This window comes from Tachypleus tridentatus, chromosome 10 (assembly GCF_004210375.1).
Source record: "Tachypleus tridentatus isolate NWPU-2018 chromosome 10, ASM421037v1, whole genome shotgun sequence".
NCBI classification, from domain to species: Eukaryota; Metazoa; Arthropoda; class Merostomata; order Xiphosura; family Limulidae; genus Tachypleus; species Tachypleus tridentatus.
In genome coordinates this window covers 52,592,783-52,611,492 of record NC_134834.1, presented here as the reverse complement: position 1 = coordinate 52,611,492, position 18,710 = coordinate 52,592,783, and the positions used below count along the sequence as shown (strand labels likewise).

Sequence of the window (18,710 nt, the reverse complement as noted above, 5' to 3'; positions counted from 1 at the left end):
TGCAGAAATAAAAAAAGGAATACATGGAGAAACAGATTTTCCGTAGTCTTGATTTTTATCTATGAAAATTACTTTTATTAGGGAGTTGTCGTCCATTTAGAATATTGAAGACAATATCACGACTTAGCGGTAGCAGAAGCTGATGATATTGTAAAGTTACAACAAAGCGTATTTTCGGATGGTATACATCTCAAAAGACCAATTCCATTCATCACACCAGCTGTCATTTCAGGAGCCGCACTGGTGGGAGATTCAAGAGGCGCTCAAGCTGCGTCTTCAAGAAGGTTATATGACCAAAGTTTCATATAATCTTCCATTCTGCTACTGAGTGATGTTTACATCGTTCCTTTTTTTGTTACTGAGCTCAAGTAGAAAAATCAGCTCTGATCAAACTATATAATATCTCTTACTTTAAAACCTCCTCTCACTGAGAATTTTCTAAGTTCTGAGTAATAAGAATAAACTCTGATGTCTTCATGAATTGTTTTGTAAAAAGATTCCATTTAATTTATATGACGTAGCTCGTCAACTGACCCGGCATGGCCAAGTGGTAAGCGCACTTGAATGGTAATCGGAGGGTCGGAGGTTCGAATCTCCATCACACTAAACATGCTCACCCTTTTACCCATGGGGCGTTATAATGTGACGTTCAATCCCACTATTCGTTGGTAAAAGGATAGCCTAAGAGTTGGCGATGGGGTGGTGATGAATAGCTGCCTTCCCTCTAGTCTTATACTGCTAAATTAGGGACGGCTAGTGGAGATAGCGCTCGTGTAGCTTTGCGCGAAATTCAAAAACAGACCAACAAAAAGGCTCATCAACTACTTAAATGACGTATTCGTAACAGATGTATATACATGTATGTATATAAAAAATAAGAAATTAATATGTGTACGTACAATGTATTCTTAATAAAATTGATTTTAGATTACTCTTCTATCCTTTCATCATCCATATGCAAATGTAGATTTAAGAATTGTATTACTATCAGATAAGTCATTTAGATTTACTTCAAATTCCTTGAAATTATATGACAAGAAAAAAAATTGATTACTCTAATAAACTCGCGATCCTCAGTTATTTCGTAAAGTGTCCACTTCCCGTGTTTATGTAATATTTTTCAGAATTACATCAGTTATTATGATCTTAATCTACGATTATCAACTTCTTGATTACCGTGTTCTTTCATTATTCCAGTTCAACATTTTGTTTGTAATTGTTTATCAAGTCTTACTGTAATGTTTACATCCAGCGATTCAAAAATAGTCTGAACCGAAAATCCATATTATACTGTTTGGAAAAAAACAGCAGATTAAATCCTTATTTAAGAGTTTTGCTAAAAACAATAAAAGTATAAATGGAAAAATACTGCTTTCTGAGTTCACCTTAATGATAAGATTGTAGAACAAAAGTTAGTATTTTGAAAATTATATTTTATGTTATGTTGTTTCATCATATTTCACGATAAAAACATTACTAAACAATAACATGTAAAAACATCTTGTTATGACAACTTGTTTATCCTTATTAAGTGTATAAAATATATTTCTGTAAAAAAACAATATTTCGCAAACGGATAGTATAACAATCTTGAATAGATTATTACTTATAACAGTATATTTATTGTCATATTTAATTTAAAAGAGTAATTAAATCTACATAGAAATAAATGTATAAAATTAAATGCATAATTCATTTACAGATCTGCTATTTTCCTTCAGGGCACCTAACATAAGTAAGCAACAGCACAGTTATTTACATATATTCCTGTTTTAGAAAGCTCTTTCTGGTGGTTTTTTTTTTTCCAAAAACCCTTAAACACTGATTTCTGTCGTTTTATTATTGTTAACATAAGAGGTCACGTCCGGAAACCCGTAAATAATTTTACAGTCACCTGTAAAAACAAAAATACTAATTGAACGGGTCTCACGAAATTGAAAGATAATATTTTGAAACGTATATGATGCTTTACCTGACAATACTTCACACAGACAACTTGATACTAGTTTAATGTATTTTTATATCAAAACACACACAACATTCTATTGTACCTCTTTCATAATGTAAGAAGAAATGATCGTGGTAAATTTTCCAGTAAAAAGAGGCTCGGCATGGCCAGGTGTGTTAAAGTGTTCGACTTGTAATCTGAGGGTCGCGGGTTCGAATCCCCGTCGCGAGCATGTTTGGTGCTCACATTACAACGCTCCCGTCAATCCTACTATTCGTTGGTAAAAGAGTAGCCCAAGAGTTGGCAGTGGGTGGTGGTGACTAGCTGCCTTCCCTCTGGTCTTACACTGTTAAATTAGGAACGGCTAGCGCACATAGCCCTCGTGTAGCTTTGCGCAAAATTCAAACCAAAACAAATCAAACCCAATAAAAAAAAAAAAAACAAAAGCACGAACGACTAGAAACAATGCAAAAAAGTGAATGAAGGAGAAATGAACAACACGAAATAGTGTAAAAAGTTTTAACAGAAACTGTATAAAGAAACTTAAAACAAATATCAAAGAAAAACTTAAAAACAGAAACGAATACCAAAGAACAGCATAAAAAAGTAAACAGAAGCGAATAAAAAACAGTACAAAAATTTGAAACTGATATCAAGAAATAATACAAAAGCTTAATATGTGTTTTTCTTACACCAAACCCCACGTCAGGCTATCTGGCCAATTCACCAGTAGGAATCGAACTCTAATTTTAGGGTTGTAAATTCTTAGACTTATCGCTGTGCTAGCGAGAAACCCTAATACCTCCTTTCAAGAAATAATACTAAAAGGTGTAATGAATACCAAACAAAAAACACGGTAAAAACTTGAAGCGAATATCAAAAATACACCTGAAGATCTGAAACGAATATAAATAAACATTGTAAACATAAACAGAAACGAAAGAAAAAAATGAAAATACATTCGTTAAGGTGTGTCCATCAGCATTGTTAAAAACACATGTTCATTTATCAGTTATAGTATTCTCGAAGCATCGATATTTTTATTTTCTGTCTCTCGTCTCTGAATTTTTATTATTCCTCCTTACTCAAAATCAAAACTCTAAAAAGTATAATTAGTAAAAACAGTTGAGCCACAAAAATTAGTAAATAGCACGAAATTGATAATAAATGTTGTGTTTTTAATTCTTCAAGTGAAAAACAATGAATATAATTAAAGATTATCATTTCTACTCCGTTTGTTTTCACATTCTCGAACATTTACAGATTCGGTACAGCGCTTTTTCTTTTTAAAGTGAATCTTTATCCTTTTATCGCTAATGCTTTTGTATGCTTTTCCACTATGATTAGTTGTTATTTTTTTTCATATAACTCTGTGATCTCATTTACACTATTGTGAAATCATATGTTTTTTTTTAATTTTATGAGAGGAGATGAAATTATGTTTTGGTAAAACTTAAAATTAATTCTAAATTATCGGTGATTTACAATACATAATGCCAATTTTACTACCTTACAAATGAAATATATTTTTGATCTTAAAAAAAAACATCTCTTACGCATTGTGAAATTGTATTTCTTTTACAATTACGGTTGTGTTCATCGATAATTTGTTATTTCCTTTTGTTGTTCAGCTTATCTATAATTTTTTGTTGCATTAAAATGGTAAATCACGTTGTATATAATCATTTATATTTTAAGTAAATATACATATGTATGAATGATAAATCTGTTAATAGCTTACCTGGCAGTGACGTACAGGTATTATTAATCTCGGAATTGTATGCAAATGTGTGATTTCATGAGGTTGTAATCTCGTGACCTATTACGTTTTTCTTTCTGGATTCTTTTTCTGATACTATTATTATTGATTTAGTAAAATTTATATTTGTTTGTGTGAAGTTTTACCCAGATGTTTATTCGTTGACTGTGTTATTTCAAATTGTTGTTATTGTTGAACCATGACTGTAGTTACTTATTAATACCAGACCTTTGCAACATACATTCATATATATATATATATATAAACTAATTTGGGGTCAAATGTCAGGGTTTTAGAGTGTATATCACCCGTGAAATCTCTTTCTTTGTAGAGAATCTGCTTCATTAACAAAAATATACAATTGCACCATGATAAAATTTATCTATTTACCGCTTATCAGCAATGTGCAGTTTAGCGTCGATAGAAAATGACGTATGTTGTACCTCAAGTGTGCCAGTAACTTGCTACTCACTATCGATAGATTTTTATTTAATTTTGCCAGCGATGTGTCTTTCAGTGTTAGTGAAAAATGTTGTGTGTTGTACTTCAAGTGTTCCAGTGTCGATAGAAAATGATATTTATTGTACTTGGATTACTCATGTCTATTCCACAGAGACCACCTATCGCAACCAAAATTTAGGTTGAAGACTACAAATGCTTATAAAAACCAAACTTCAAGGAAATTTTCTAGTTTCTCCCTATAATACGGCCCGGCGTCGCCAGGTGGGTTAAGGCGTTCAACTCGTAATCTGAGGGCTAGGAGTTCGAATCCCCGTCACATCAAACATGCTCGCCCTTTCAGCCGTGGGGGCGTTGTAAAGTGACGGTCAACCCCACTATTCGTTGGTAAAAGAGTAGCCCAAGAGTTGGCGGTGGGTGGTGATGACTAGCTGCCTTCTCTCTAGTCTTACACTGCTAAATTAGGGACAGCAAGAGCAGATAGCCCTTGTGTAGCTTCGCGCGAAATTCAAAACAATGAACCAAACCCTATAATATGTCCTAATTTTCAAAATAAAATTATTTATATTTCTTTAGTTATTTTAAGAAAGTTATAAAGTTAAGTATTTAAAAAAAAACTTTATAATAATTTATTGTGAAGTTGTGTCAGCACAGTCTTATAACATAACTGTATATATATATAGTTCAGTATCTGTGTATGTATGTGTATATGTCACTAGCTGCTCCTAAGCCTGGTGGTACGAAACAAATTATTTCGGTCCCGATGTTAGCTTGAAGGTAAATTTTTTAACCTACCCCTTGTAGAACCAGGAGATTTCCCGAAAATCTCTTATCCTAAACTGCTGAATACACCAGCTTCTAAGTGATTCCAAACGAAATGTCTTGACCCAGAGGTTTGCACAAACGTAAAACTTTACATCCAAACCTCTTGAGAAACCAGGATATTTCGCAAAAACACTTTTACGGAGATTTCTCAACAGCGGATCCCAAATATGGCATTCATTTTACATGAGGACAAGTAAATAACTAGTTCCATTAATTATCTTCTTAACTTAGTTTGAGAAATTAAGTTTGTAATGGCGACACAGACTATTAAATTGAAAAAGTAAAAAAGAAACAGCAGTTTGAGCATTAAATTTTCATTATAATGATCCTCTAAATGTGGCCGAAGGGTTCGACAATATAAAAATAAACTCATTGCTTTGCTAATATATACCCAGACACAATACCTACACGAAAAGACAAATACATTATTAAAAATAACTATAAAACCAGACAATTCAAAATAAATATCATTTTAATCTATACCAAAGAGTTTAATGTTAATAAAATACATGTATAGTGAAATCTTCAGTGTCGATATACAAAATATATGGGGGCGTGGCATTATAATGTGACGTTCAATCCCACTATTTGTTGTTAAAAGAGTGTCCCAAGAGTTGTAGGTGGTTAGTGATGACTAATTGCTTCTTCTCTAATATTTCACGGCTAAACTAGGGATGGCTATCGCAAATAGCTTTTGTGTACTTTTGAGAGAAATTTAAAAAACAAACGTCTTTTTTTCACGAACCCAACATTTCAACATAGCTAATAAAGATTAAATACAATTAGTTTAATGATAATTTTGTCAATATTAAATTTATAGTTTTAAGGTAAAGATATACGATGAGCCATCCGTATTCCTTTCACAGTAAGGAATCGAACTTAGGAGTTTAGCATTACAAGTCCGTAAACTTATTGCTGACCCACCGTTGAACTGTTAATATGGCACTAGTCTTTAATTTGTATATGTGTGAATTTGAAAGTATATTTTTGAAACGCTTCTGTTTTCAGGTTTTAAAAAAGCAACGATTGTGTAAAACAAAAACTATGTCAAGTGTATAACTAAAACGCGTTTTAAAAGCTTCATATACCACACACACGACTGAAATTTTAAAAGAAGACATAGAGCGCTTCAAAGCCACTCGAACTTACAAGAGTTTTACGTAGCATCTAAGTTATCGCATTTCATACGTCCGTGTAGTACTTCACCTTTTTATTTTACTTTGGATAAGAATAATCTCTCTAACGCATAATACATTTTCATCTCTTGAGACAAATAACGCAAAACTTTTAACTCAAATTTGTAACGAAGTGGGTTTTCGATTAACGTGTTAGAAAAAGAAACACGTTTTTGTTTATTGTGAAAAGTTTTGCGCGTATAACACGTTAGGAAAATTTTGCTCTTTCCTTGAACATATCTAACAATGTTAGAGTACAATTACGTCTTTTTTTTTTGTCTAGAACGTTTCAAATATATGAAGAAAGTGAAGAAATTTAATACTAAGGTAAAATTACTCTTGTTAAGTAGTTGAAATATAACAATTCACCAAAAGGTATTTGTCAATTTTTTAAAGCAAGCCCCAGTTACAGAGATGGGTCATGTTGCATTCCAAGCAATGGAATATATATCGTCAGATTTGATAATAAAACAAATCGTTATTTCATCAATTCCGTTAAACAAAGGATATATAGAACTAGGCCATTTATATTCCAAATACTTCGATAGATATAACTAGGATTAACGTCAAATAAAGTCACTATATCACGAACTCTGATAGACAAAGCTTATTTAGAAATAAGTCATGTCACATTCACAGCAAAACAAGTCGTTATATCTTTAAACCTGTTGAGCATAAGGGTAAACAGGAACTATCTAATTTTGTTTATTTATTTTAACACGATTTCAAAGAACAAATCATTGGTTATTTTAAAAATCTTTAAAGGAAAAAATGAATTAAAGGACCTTATTTTGTAAAGCAATGAGGAAGCTAGTATCAGAAAGGCATGGATTCTTCTTATTTTTCATATTATATTTCTAAACACTGCTATCAGTTGCTGGTTTCAAATAGACTGAATAAAATATGTTTACAAAACTGCGCAGTGACTTTTCGGACACCCTGTACTTGTCGGATATCAGTATACCTGAATATCACAAATATATCGACTATATAATGTAAAGAAAAACATTGTAAAAGAGCATATTATTCAAGCATGAAATAGTGTAAAATAAACAGAGTAATCTAATAATAATATAGATGACTTACTCTTAGACTAATAAATAGAGATTAAGTACCCTTAAGTGGCAAATATTTAACATTCAATAAACTATTTAGTGCTGAGTGTTATAATATGAACGACATAATGTACCATATTAACAATATAAACCGAGGTGCATAAACATACTTGTTTAGGGTGGCACATTATGTTGATACAATAGTAAAATAGCAAACAACGATTTACAAGCATCATGAAAGTCATTTTACCTAGAGAACATATACATGTTTACACGGAACATTGGGTTCTCATCTATAAAAAATATTTGTTTTCGGTTCTCTCCGTGAAATAATTTTTATTGTTATTAAATATCACCTTTTGCTAATTTACTAACAAGCTTCTTCTATATAGATTTATTATTAATTTCATCTTAACAAATAAATAACATATTATTAGGGAAATATAATAACTGCCAAAAATAAATAGCTATTCTTATTAGTGAATGCAGCTATTCTCAAATATAAATAGTTATTACTACACGAATGTAGTTAGTAATAAAAACATAGTTACTATCAAGGAAAAATAATTACTTACAATACAGTTATTTAGAGCATCGTGATATCTATTATCAGCTGAATTTAGTAAGTAACAAAATACGTATTTAGAATAGCGTAAATATAGCAACTGCCAAGCAAAGACAGTTATTATCATGTTAAAGAAGTTATTGACAAGCAAGTATACTTACTGTTCTGTGAAGTAGCTGTCGACAAACAAAGACAGTTCTTATCTGGTAAATGTAGTTATTGACAGACAGAGATTGTTGTTCTAAAGAGAACGAATTTATTGACAATAAAGTGAGTAACGACTTGCGAATGTTGATACTGCCAGAAACAAACATATATTAACTTATTTTAAATACAGTCTCTTTTTTAGTTTATTTGTTTGTTTGTTTTGAATTTCGCACAAAGCTACTCAAGGGTTATCTGAGCTAGCCGTCCCTAATTTAGCAGTGTAAGACTAGAGGGAAGGCAGCTAGTCATCATCACCCACCACCAACTCTTGGGCTACTCTTTTACCAACAAATAGTAGGATTGACCGTCACATTATAACATCCTTAAGGCTGAAAGGTCGAGCATATTTGGTGTGACGGGGATTCGAACTCTCAACCCTCAGATTACGAGTCGAGTGCCTTAACCGCCTGGCCATGCCGGGCCTTTAAAGTTTATAAGCAACATATTAACATAACTCATTGGATTTGTCAGTAAACGGTAAATAAAAATGTTAAAAAATAAGAAAAGAAAATTAAAATAGTTATTTTTATAACGTCCATTCAAGAAAATTACCAAATGTAAACATATAATTATATATATATATATATACCCTGCTGGCCAAAATCTTAAGGCCAATGAACATAAAGAAAAAATATGCATTTTGCATTGTTAGACTCAACAACTTATTTGAGTAGAGCTTCGAAAGATGAAAATAAGAAAAGGGAAAATAAAAATAAAAACTTTTTTAGCATCTAACAGGGAAAATGTGAACATTATTATATTAGTCTAAATATTAGCTGGTCACATGTTTAAGACCATACTGAAACGAAGAGTTAATCAGTAAACACGTAACGAAATTTAGTCATTTGTGTTCAAGCAGTAGAGTTGTCAACATCTCTCATTGACATCTCCTGACATGGCAAAGGCTAAAAAGCTGACAGAGTTTGAACGTGGCAGAATTGTCGAGCTGCAAAAGCAAGATCTCTCTCAACGTGCCATCGCTGATGAAATTGGGCGAAGTAAAACTGCTGTTACAAATTTCTTAAAAGAGAATTCCAAGTGGTCCATCCAAGAAAATTTCGCCGGCATTGAGCAGGAGAATTAGCCAGGTTGTCCGGCAAGACACCAGCCGATCGTCGAACCAGATTAAGGCCCTTACGGACGCAGAATGCAGCTCAAGAACAATAAGACAGCAACTACGAAAGAAAGGCTACAAAAACCGTAAACGTTTTTAAAGGCTACGCCTGCTTCCACACCATGAAACAGCTCGGTTAAACTTTGCTGAGAAGCACCAAACATGAGACGTAGGAAAGTGGACGAAGGTTTTGTTCTCTGATGAGAAAAGATTTAACCTGGATGGTCCAGATGGCTTCCAACGTTACTAGCACTATAAGGATATCCCATCTGAGACATTTCCTACACGACACAATGTAGGAGGTTCTATCGTGATCTGGGGTGCTTTCTCCTTTCATGGAACAATGGAGCTTCAGGTTAAACAGGGGCGTAAAACAGCAGCTGGCTACATCGGCATGTTAGAGACAGCATCCTTATTGACTGAAGGCTCTCGCTTGTATGGAAATGACTGGATCTTTCAGCAGGACAACGCTGCAATCCACAATGCCCACAGGACAAAGGACGTTTTCATGGCGAATAATGTGATTCTTTTGGACCATCCAGCGTGTTTGCCTGAACTGAACCCCATTGAAAGTGTTTGGGAGTGGATGGCAAGGGAAGTCTATAGAAATGGACGTCAATTCCAAACAGTGCATGATCTTCGTGAAGCCATCTTCACCACTTGAAATAACATTCCAGCCAGTCTTCTGTAAACGCTTATATCGACCATGCCAAAGCGAATGTTTGCAGCTATTCGCAGTGACGACCGTGCAACTGAGACCTCTTGTTGGGCATTTCCTACCCTGTTTAGGACTTATTTTTGGTATGGTCTTAAACTTTTGACCAGCTAGTATTTAGGCTAATTTCATAGTGTTCACATTTTCCCTATTAAATTCTAAAAACGTTTTTTTTTTTTTCCCTTTTCTTATTTTCATCTTTGGAATCTCCACTAAAATAAATGGTTGAGTATAGCAACGTAAAATGCATGCTCTTTCTATATGTTCATTGGCCTTAAGATTTTGACCAGAAGTGTATGTCATTTCTTGGCAGGATAATGGGATTTGATCATTATATAACGCGCCATCACTTTCGAAGTGCGAAACGCATTTAATGACCAAGGGACGCTAGCCAAAATCATTGAATTCACAGTCCTGCAGGTACACTACTAAAACACGTTCAGTCCTAACGAGTTTTATAAGTGAGTAGTTAATCCACACTGAATTTTTCTACAGTTGAAGTAAAATTTGAATGTTAATTAAACCGTAATCATTCATTAAATTAACTTGTCAGTAATCACGTGTTTGGGAAACACAGCTTTTATGTGTGAACATTACAGGGCTTTACTTTGTATACAGATGAAATCTGTAACAATCGTATTGTGAGTTATCCTTTTTAATTTACTTTCAGGGTGAGTTGAATACATTGTAAAAATACCGTATAATATATATTAACATAGTGTGTGTGTGTTTTCTTACAGCAAAGCCATATCGAGCTACATGTTGAGTCCACCGAGGGGAATCAAACCCCTGATTTCAGCGCTGTAAGTCCATGGAACTACCGCTGTACTAGTGGGGGACATTAATATAGTAAAAACTGTTTTAAAATGATATAATTTCGAACAAAATATCTCGTTTCTTATTAACATTGGATTCGTTGGCCAGAATTTGTTCTCCTCGTATGTTTCTCAGAACAAAGCCACATTGGGCTATCTGCTGTGGTTTTAGCGGAGAATCGAACTTCGGATTTCGGTACAATAAATTCGTAAACTTACAACTGTTACACCGGGTGACTGTTGGGTAGAGACATGTACAAACAGATAGATACCATTATATATAAATTGTACAAACAGATAGATAACATTATATATAAATTATAATAAAATTGAATAATTAAATTCCAATGATATTTTTAGCGCAAAAGGAAAAAAATAATTATCTGTACTCTGTCCTTCGCGGGATATCGAACTCCGGATTTCAGTATTGTAATATCAGTAAATTTACCGTTTATCAACTGAGAGATTTTTATGGGCTAAAACTTAGAAAATAAAGAATTTTTATAAAGTATAGAATTTCGTTTTAATAATAAACAATTTAATATTGAAACAGAAATATTTTAGTAATCCAGTTTGTAAGCAAAGTTGATTTTACATTCATTCTTAATATATGATTTATGGAGAGAAAAAAAAACAACATTTCCTCTTACCTGGGCAAGCTTTAAACACATGAAAGCAGTCGTGCACTATTTCAGTTTTTTTTACTAGCGGCTACATCTGCAAAAAAACCAGCTCACTGACGAACTGTTGCTTCTGATTATGAAGATGATTCATATTTTCCACTAACAAGATCTGTGAATTAATGTGTCTTTGTTCAAGAAAGTATGTCTTTCTCTACACTCTTGTGTAGACAAAAGATGGGAATTATTCACAGTTTGAGAGTATTTTCTGTTAAATTTGTTAAACGATGAATTATATAGTAGTATATTTTATTAGTTTACAAAAGTATTTACTTTATAGCTAAGCTTAAAGCCCTCAGACTACTGCAGTATAAGTTTACATGAACTAAGTACCGATATAATTTGCTAAATAATCGAACGTAAGTTTCGCAGAGAAATATGTTATAAGCGAACAAACCCGGCTGTAGGCATACTTCGACTGATCTTTCTACAACCGCGCTTACGGTATGTATATAAACGCGACAAACGCGTTAAACGTGGTGGTCTCTTGAGAAGTGCTCGTCTCTGTCGATAAAGTGCGATCACAAAGCCAAGAGATGGCGCTCGTGAAAGTCTGATTATTGAAGCGGGATAGCACGCCAAACTGGCACAAATGAATAGTGACGACCAACAGCTAATTGTGGCTTAGTTCTAAAAGTCAAGCACGTGGATGAAATGACAGCCAGTTATAGAAAAACTACAAAATGAACTAAAAATATTAGTACATTATGAGCAGATAGAATTATAATAGCAAAAGACAAAAAAAACCGTCTCAACTTACATCAGAATATTACAAACTGACGTTTTCCATTTAAATTAATAGTAAATATATTTTGAATAACAACTTATTATATCTAAAGCTGTTTGCGTCAGATTCACTGCTATGAAACCTTTAGTGAAGTTCGATATGGTTGCGGAAAATAGAACGTATAAGTCTACGCTTCAATACGTACCTTCATATTAATCAAATCGGCCGAGTACGTTATTGTGATCAATCAGTCCATGCCTTGAGCAGACTTCGATCAATTCGACTGAGATTACATATGAACAGGTTGTGGTATATAATAAAATAGAATTTTTGTTTGCTTGTTTCTTGATATTCGCACGAAGTTACTGTGGGGCTATCTCCAGTTACTGTTTACAATTCTGAATTTTTTATTTATTTGTTTGCTCGTTATTTTGTGGGAGGCCTGGCATGGCCTATCGCGTTAAGGCGTGCGCTTCGTAATCTGAGGGTCGCGGGTTCGCGCCCGAGTCGTGCCAAACATGCTCGCCCTCCCAGCCGTGGGGGGCGTTATAATGTGACGGTCAATCCCACTATTCGTTGGTAAAAGAGTAGCCCAAGAGTTGGCGGTGGGTGGTGATGACTAGCTGCCTTCCCTCTAGTCTTACACTGCTAAATTAGGGACGGCTAGCACAGATAGCCCTCGAGTAGCTTTGTGCAAAATTCCAAAAAACAACAAAACAACAATATTTTGTGGGCTACAGAGTGAGCTATCCGTCCTCTGCGCATCACGGGTACTGAAACCCAATTTTTAGCGTTATATACCTAATACTTACAGCTGAGCTAGTGGAGGTGGGATACAGATAAAACAGCTAACTATTAGACTATTCTTATTAGACCAAAGAAAAGGATTTTAATGTCACTTTTGTATCACACCAACAACACTAAAGTAATGAGAACTGATTTTATTTTTAGTTGCAACGATAAACCTGCTGATCCATCGCCCGGTAAGCTAACACAAGAAGACAGATCTTTGTAACTGTTTTTGTTTGTTGTTGTTGTTGTTTAGTACAATCCTACACAATGGGCTATCTGTACTGAGCACACTGCGGGAATCGACACCTGACTTTTGATTTTTTAGTCTTCAGACGTTTGTACCAGTAAAACACAAGGTTCAAATATTACACTGATGTATACACATATCTTCGTTATGAAAATATTTTTATTAAGCTAGAACATTCTAGAAAGAATTGTATTACATTATTAAAAACAAAGCAGATTGCAACCTCTATAGCCCCCCGCTAGTATAGCGGTATGTCTCCGGATTTACAACGCTAAAATCAGGGGTTCGATTCCCCTCGGTGGGCTGAGCAGATAGCCCGATGTGGTTTTGTTATAAGAAAAACGAAACGCAACCTCTATCAAACGATTTTTGAAGGTGACGCTGATATCTGACATCTGTTTAGATGTAGAAACATTATAGATATATAAGTAAAGGAAAAGAAATGCTCAGAACTGGATGGATTTAACAAAAAATCAGTAATTTATTATTTTTAATAATAGCTTCAGTCACTTTAAATGGGCTCTACATGGCCAGGTAGTGAGGGCGTTCTACTCATCTGAGGGTTGCGGGTTCAAATACCCGTCACACAAACATGCTCCCCCTTTCAGCTGTGGGGGCGTTATAAAGTGATGGCCAATACCACTATTCCTTGGTAAAAGTGTCCAAGAGTTAGCGGTGAGTGGTGATGACTAGTTACCTTCACCCTAGTCTCACACTATAAAATTAGGGACGGCTAGCGCAGATAGCCCTCGTGTAGCTTTGCCCGAAGTTCAGAATAAACCAGATGTAGACAAATGTTAGCTACTTTATTTATGTTTATTATATTTGTAACCTTTCCAGAATTCTGAGCTATCACCAAATTAATATCGTTGATACGCTTGCGTAATTGTTACATGTAACTCACTTTCAACACAGAGAAAAAAAAAATAGTAAGAGATGATTTTACATAAACTACTAGAAAAGAAATTACCATACTGACTTTTCTTCTCATACAGGACAGTGTGTGTGGCTTACTACTTAGCGCACCAGACAGTGACCCTGATGTCTAAAGTTCGTGTCTCATTGTTTCAGAATGTAATCCGTACTTTGGAGTCGTGGGTGTATTATAAGAATGACGGTCAAACCGAACTATACAGTTAAAATAGCTCAAGATTGGAAGCAAGTTCTGTTAACAAGCTATTTTCCCTCTAGTCTACCACTTCCAAATTAGGGTCATCTTGCACAGATTGCCTATGTGTACTTTCGCGCGAATATTCAAAATAAACAAAAACCTAACTCTTCATAAGTGAGAGGAACCAAAGAAACATTTTATTATTGGCAAGTTCTGTATATAAATACAAATAGCCCAACTAAAATACCTCCCCCCCCCTCACACTCATGAAGAAGAATTATCTGTATCGATTGTTCTCTACATCAATATAATAGACACCTAAGTGACTTGTCCTACACGTAAACAAAAACATAAAGTTTTTCTACACCAAGCATTCTCAAACTGACAGTTGCAGAAAAGCGCCAGGAGGCCATAGAAAATCCAACAATTACATAAGATTATTAAACTTATTGGACAGTGGGACTCAGTCAGGGTGCGAAATGTTCTGTGGAACTTTGCGCTGAAATAGTTTGTTAACCTCTGTTCTACATGTCATATAACGAACATTCTCCCTCACATGAACTAAAATTATCTATCTTTATTATTCTCTACATTAATGTAGGTAAACTAAGTGACTCGCCCTTCACTTGAACAGAAAGCGCCAACTGGTTTGTCCCTTATATATTCTTTCTGGAATGTTTCCATCCGGACAGAAACTACCACCTAGTTTGACCTCTATATAAATAAAAGTATTATAAGTAGAATTTTAATCTCACGGACAGAAACTACCATCTAGTTTGAACTCTATATTAATCCAAGTATTTGAACTAGAATGTTTCTTTTACATGGACAGAAACTACCACCTGGTTTGACATCTATATCAATAGAAGTATTATAAGTAGAATGTTCTTCTCACGGGTAGAAACTACTGCTTGGTTTGACATCTATATTAATATAATAATAATAAATAGAATACTCTCCACATGGACGAAAATTACCATCTGGTTTTACATTTGTACGGATATAAGTATTCTGACTGGAATGTTTTCGAAACTGAAAGAAACTACCATGTGGTATGTCCTCTGTATGAATACAATTATCTTCATGTTTTTTTCATTGTAAAAATTACTAAGCCAGTGTAATCTTGCGCATTATTTTAGTTTACTATTTTCAAAAATCTATACATACACTAGGAAACGTTTCTTGACTATATATATATATATATATATATTTTTTTACATTTTAAAAAGCTATCATACATTAGCTACGTAAATAGAGTTTCCTTGTAACACATATTTTACTTCCAAAAATCGATCATATCCTAGTTTCCAAAGTGGCCACCAACTACGAAAATACAGTTTGATTTGTTACAATTGAGTAACATTTAATAATTAAATTATAATTTAATAGGATTTGCTTTGGTAATACTTATACAATTTCAGTTAGTGAGGATCTTAATTGAACATGAATATTTTACAAGTTAGTTACGAAATTTTCTAAATTCCAAAATCTTTTTTCCAATAAATCTTTCTCCATGTAAAACTTCTATTGGATATTTTTACATTTGAAATCGTTCAAATAAAGAATAAACCCAAAATTTAGCATTATTGGCTTAACAACAAATTGAATATGGATAAAAGAGTAGCTAGTCACAAATGATTAATCGGTTATGAACAATAAATAACGTTATCGATAATCTTTGAATATTGCTTAATGCTTTCTAATTATTTGACAATAATAAATGAAGAAAACTCAGTTTCATTTACAGAAATCACAATTCCAGACATAACACAAGATGTATCCATTATCTACTGGTTTTGTCTTCAGCTTATTAATCTATAATGTGGCAACCTTTACGTCTTTTATCATGATTAGTCACTATTTATTTTACGAATACAATAGGTTTTGGAAAACTTCTGAACTTTTATGAAACGATCTTCTCCAACTAAAGTTCAGGAGACGAAGCTTATATGATTAAATTGTAAAACAAATTATGTTTAAAAGAATTTAACAATCGAATGTTCTTCAGTTGTAAGCAAACAGACACGACATTTTTAAACGCTGGAAACCCTTTAAAACCATATATGGCTAAAATAATTAAAAAGAAGAGATAGATACAAATAGATAAAAATATGGCGTCATTTGAAGATACACTTACACTTCTTAATATGACTTAAAATGTAAAAGATAAATGTCATATCGTCCAACTAACACATGAGGCAAAAGTATGTGAGCTAATGTTATTTTTAAAGTTTATGGGTATGAATTACCTAATTCACTTTTCCTTTACAATTTTAAAATAGTTTAAAGCTTTTCTTAAATTTAACACTCCTACGAAAAGATGTTTCTAGTCCTGATTTCTCCAAGCCCGTTCCCCTGGCTGTGGTTTCGCTAGATAGTAGATAGGGACAGTGGGAATCTCGTTAATCCATTCATTAATGGATTTAAATGGCAATTTCATTTAAATACAAAATTATTAGCCTAATATTAATAACCTTTCAAGTTGCTCTGGGACCTATTAGGCCCCACTTTTCGTAGGAATGTTAAATGAAGCAAAGGAAATTGTCTTCTATACTAACTGAATACTGATGTAGATCGTTTTGGGGGAAACGTCACAAATAACTGGTTTGATAATCTATCTAATCAGCTAAGTTTCCGCGTGAATAAAAGTGTATTTACGAATTCGTAAGTTTCACAGCCAGATGTTAGATATAGATTGACACAGTTACCTAACTGGATTTTCATCCTCCCTAACTTATGTTATCTTAGTTACTTTTCAACAATAAGAGTGAAGGATAGTGACGGCTCTTTTCTTATTTAACTGATGTTTCTTCTGTATGAATACAAGTTATTATTTCGTTTGCCCTCTGCTAATATAAGATAAATTAGAAGAACATTACTTAGTTCACTTTTTCTCTTCTTGATTACAAATTGTCTTCTTAGAAGTTTCAACTGCAGGAATACATGACCAAACTTATCCTCTACTTGATTATTAACTTGGAGATGCAGCTACAAGAACTCATATGACCTGATTTGTTCTCTGCTTGATTACAGACTGTCTCTTTAGAGTTTCAGTTACAAAAAAAGCATGTTATCTGGCTTATCTTCTACTTAATAACGAACTATCTCCTCCTGAATTCAACTACAGCGACATACATTACCTGATTTACCCTCTACTTAATTATTAACTGTGTCAGGTGCATAATAATTATGATAAATTAAATAATAGTAAAAAACCAAACACAAACTATAAGAAGATTTGTAAGTAAATAAACCCGTTTATTTTAATGTTATTATTTATAAGAATTAAATTCAAAATCTAAACATTTTGTTACAATATTAGAGAACATAATAAAACCATCTATAAAATATGTAACAATAACAAGATGAGAGAAACTAATGCCACGCATAACAAATAGTGTATTAACACTATTGAAAATAGAAATGAAATATACAGAAAAATAAAATACCATTTTATTATGAATTAGCGAATTAGAAATTGTAGAAATTATCTAAGTACTTTTATAAAGAAAAATAACAAATTACCATAGGTAAACAATACTTGACAATAAAACAATATTAAAAAATACACTTAATAATTTTATTATGGAGCATATATAATGATACAAGCACAATATTCAGCATAAATTGAAAGTATTTTAGTATATTACAGAAATATTAAGTTCAACGAACATTTCCAATTATACATAATTTGGTTTGATGTGTTTTTATAAATAAGACCAAATATCATTAGTAAACAAATTATTGCAATTGGTTGAATATAGATATATTAAATGAAATATAATATATCATGATGAAATGTTATGTTATTGTAAATTCAATATATCTCACACAAATATTACACCAACATCAATATACAGTTATAAATTATCTAAAGATGAAAAAGCTGTTGGAAAAAATAAGATTACAGCTGAAATTTTAAACCATAATATTATATTAATATATTAACACTCCTAATAACATACATAGTTAATATATCAACGGAAAAAATATTTCTCCCAAACATTTTAAAACGTACTGTAATCGTACCAAAACCTAAAGGAAGTAAAGCCAATGATCACGCAATTACAAATCAATAGCTTTACCAACTGTCATATCGTACATCAAAAATGTTTGAAAAAGTTCTGAAGATCTATCAGACGTATGAGTTCAATAAATATTGTCTCAATTCGAGTACAGGAAAAATATATTAGTACAAAGGGCTCACTAAATAAGGGAAAAAATGATTAAATAATTAAATAATGATACTATTATTAGTGACTATAATTCAATATATGTTCTTTTGTAGAAACGTCAAAAGCTTTTGATGAAGTTTCATAACAACGTGTATTTATAAACAACGAAACCAGAATAAAAGTATCGTAAATTGGTTATTCTATATCTGTGTGAAATAGAAGCAAGAACTTTTTTTAGTATCAAGTAACTAACTCTACATGTTAAAAATACAGATAATAATTCTTGGTTCAAGCCAGAAAGAACACTTTAAACAACAACTGGCTAGCACCAAGTAAATGCT

General features: G+C 32.9%; 1 protein-coding gene across 1 annotated transcript in view; it reads right to left on the bottom strand.

Moving 5' to 3' along the window:
- The window catches only part of LOC143229282 (suppressor of lurcher protein 1-like), a 113,093-nt gene extending 101,282 nt beyond the window's left edge, over positions 1-11,811 (bottom strand). The window contains exon 1 of the mRNA XM_076461406.1: positions 11,288-11,811. Coding sequence (XP_076317521.1) covers positions 11,288-11,308 — 21 coding nt within the window. The 5' untranslated portion in view covers positions 11,309-11,811. The remainder of the gene's footprint in view (positions 1-11,287) is intronic.
- Positions 11,812-18,710: the final 6,899 nt, after the last annotated feature.